This window comes from Pteropus medius, unplaced genomic scaffold (genome assembly GCF_902729225.1).
Source record: "Pteropus medius unplaced genomic scaffold, Ma_sr-lr_union100, whole genome shotgun sequence".
Taxonomy (NCBI): Eukaryota; Metazoa; Chordata; class Mammalia; order Chiroptera; family Pteropodidae; genus Pteropus; species Pteropus medius.
In genome coordinates this window covers 22,029,658-22,032,026 of record NW_024349803.1, presented here as the reverse complement: position 1 = coordinate 22,032,026, position 2,369 = coordinate 22,029,658, and the positions used below count along the sequence as shown (strand labels likewise).

Here is a 2,369-nt window from a genome sequence, read left to right as displayed (position 1 = left end):
CTCCCACCCAAAGTACTGGCTGCGCCCCACCCCCCAACACACACAGCAGGCCTGTGTCTCACCTTGATGTAGGCGTCCAGGGCAGGATGAACACGGCGGGTAGCCAGCCAGATGGACAGGGCGGTGGTGTAGGGGAAGGTGGCCGTCACCACGTGGCTTGGTGCCGGGAAGGAGAACACCTTGAAGCCAAATTTCTGGTAGAGCTGGATAAGCTCAGGGGAAGGCGACTCCTCACCTTCACTCAGAATGCTGCCCACCGCACAGCGGCACTTCTCCGGGGGGACCTGGGAGGCAGAGCAGGGGTGTCAGTGTCACGCAAAGGAAGGAGGGCCTCAGATCTCTTGCCTCTTGGGTTCTGTGTCAGTTTGGGCCTGGCAGAACCACCAGTTCCAACAGGCTGTGCCCCAGAAATCAGGATGGACAGGACCACTTTTCTGCTGGACCCTCTCTGAGGCCCCGGCCTGTGGCATCCTGCCGCAGGGCCCACCCACCCTTTCATCCATTCTTCCAACAACGACGCCAGCCCCCAGGACGGCTGCGCAGAGGCTGCAGGAGGCGCTGGTCCGGGAGCAAGATCGCACTGAACTCTGGATTGCTGATGACACTGTGTGAGACCCTCTTCCCCACTCGTGCAGGCAGGTCCAGGCACCGTCGCCCAGGCCGCCAGACCTCCTCGCCAGGCCCAGCCACAGCCCAGGCCCGGCCCCTTCCTGTTAACTCAGAGACTGCTGGTCCCCCTCCGAGACTCTCTGGGCCCCCAGTACCTGCACTGCACTCTGCTCCCCTCCCCAGCTGCCCTCCCGCCCCTGGCTCCCACAAACCCCAGCTGTGTGGGGTGCCTATGTGAGTCTCCAACACGTCCCAGGCTTGGTTCCAGGCCTGCAAGGCCCAGCCCTCGCTTCTCTGCCTGGCATCAAGGGGCCCCAGTGTGCCTCGCTTCCTGCCACCTGAGTCTGTGCCAGCCCTTGGGCTGGGCCCCAGGCGTATCTGTTCCTGAATCTAGACGCTCACCACAGAGCGTGTGCTCTCAATCCCAGGTTCTCCGCCATCTGAAGGCCTCCTTCTCCCCGTGCCTAGGGTCTGCTGACCCCTAAACTCCCTCTACCTCCACCTGCCCCTCCCCCAGCACACCTGCCCAGCACTGTAAAGTCACTTTTACCTGTTCTCGCCTCTGCCCTCCACCTGGCCTTTTCCAAGACTTGTCAGCAGTCCCCTGGGGGTTTCTCAGCCCCGCTCTGCCTTTCTGCTCTAGCCAACATGGCCCCGTCCTTGGAGTCTCTCTCTCCCTGGGGTGTGGGCACTGACTCTAGGCTCCCACCCCTGTGCAATCCGCGAGAGTCACCCCAGCTCTCTGGTCCTCTTGAATCTTATGTAATTAAGTGTAGCTCAGGGCTTTAGTGGCAGGAAATATGGGGCAGTGGTCAGGGCCACGACTTCTGGATAGAGGCTTGCCTGGGTGTGAATCCTGAGTCGTGTGACCTGGACAAGTCCCTCGGTTCCCTGGTGGCCCTGCTCCTTGAGGTCTACTTACAGAACGGTTGTGTTGAATGAGATACTTTGCATAAGGCCTTAGCCCTCTCCAGCACTTGACAAATGCTCCATAACTGCTGTCTGTTATTAGTAGCTATGACACAGACCAAACAAGTGACCCCTGGCCTAGAACGCCCATCCACTTAAACCTCTGAACATGCAGCTCCTCCCTGCCCATAGTTTGGGTTCAAACACCCTCCTGGGGAGCCTGTCAGGGTGACTCGGTGGCACACGTGCCCACACCCATATTTTGCTATAAACTCTTACATCAAGTCTACCTTGCAGCAGTCACTTGGCCTGACGCTCCTCCCGCCCGCCCAGGCAGAGGCGCTGGAGATGCCTGCAGTTCCACCTCTCGTCTCTAGATGGTGCAACTGCCCCACTCACACCCCAGGACGAGAGGAAGGCCAGAGAGGCGGAGGTTCTGGCGGGGTCAGTGCCTGCGGCAAAGCCCACCCTCTCTGACCCTGGCAACCTACGCTGAGCAAAGGAAAGATCCGACATAGGTCACACGGAGAAATGGATGGACGGTCACATAATCTCAACCCCTGGCCTGCCTGGGTATGGGTACCACGGTCTTCCCTGGGATCACTTTGGCATCACGACATACTCCTCAGTCCCCAAAAGGCACCAGACCACCTGTGATAATCCTGCTTAGACCCTCCCAATGGCTCTCGATTCGCCTCTAGGATGAAACTCCTGAGCCCAGCATGCAAGGTCAACTTCAGCGGCCCACACAGCACCGCCCTGACTTGTCCGCATACTCACCTGGCACTCCTTTTCTGTGACCCCCAGCCCCAGCAGGGGCCAGAACCCAAGTGGGCAGGTACCCACTGAGC

The 2,369-nt window shown here is 59.8% G+C and overlaps 1 protein-coding gene across 6 annotated transcripts in view; it reads right to left on the bottom strand.

Annotated features, from left to right (window-relative positions):
- TEX264 (testis expressed 264, ER-phagy receptor) overlaps positions 1 to 2,369 on the bottom strand; it is a 27,677-nt gene that overhangs the window by 16,100 nt on the left and 9,208 nt on the right. For all 6 annotated transcript variants that reach the window (XM_039837897.1, XM_039837893.1, XM_039837899.1 and 3 more), the window contains one exon: positions 63 to 284. In XM_039837897.1, coding sequence (XP_039693831.1) covers positions 63 to 284 — 222 coding nt within the window. The remainder of the gene's footprint in view (positions 1 to 62; positions 285 to 2,369) is intronic.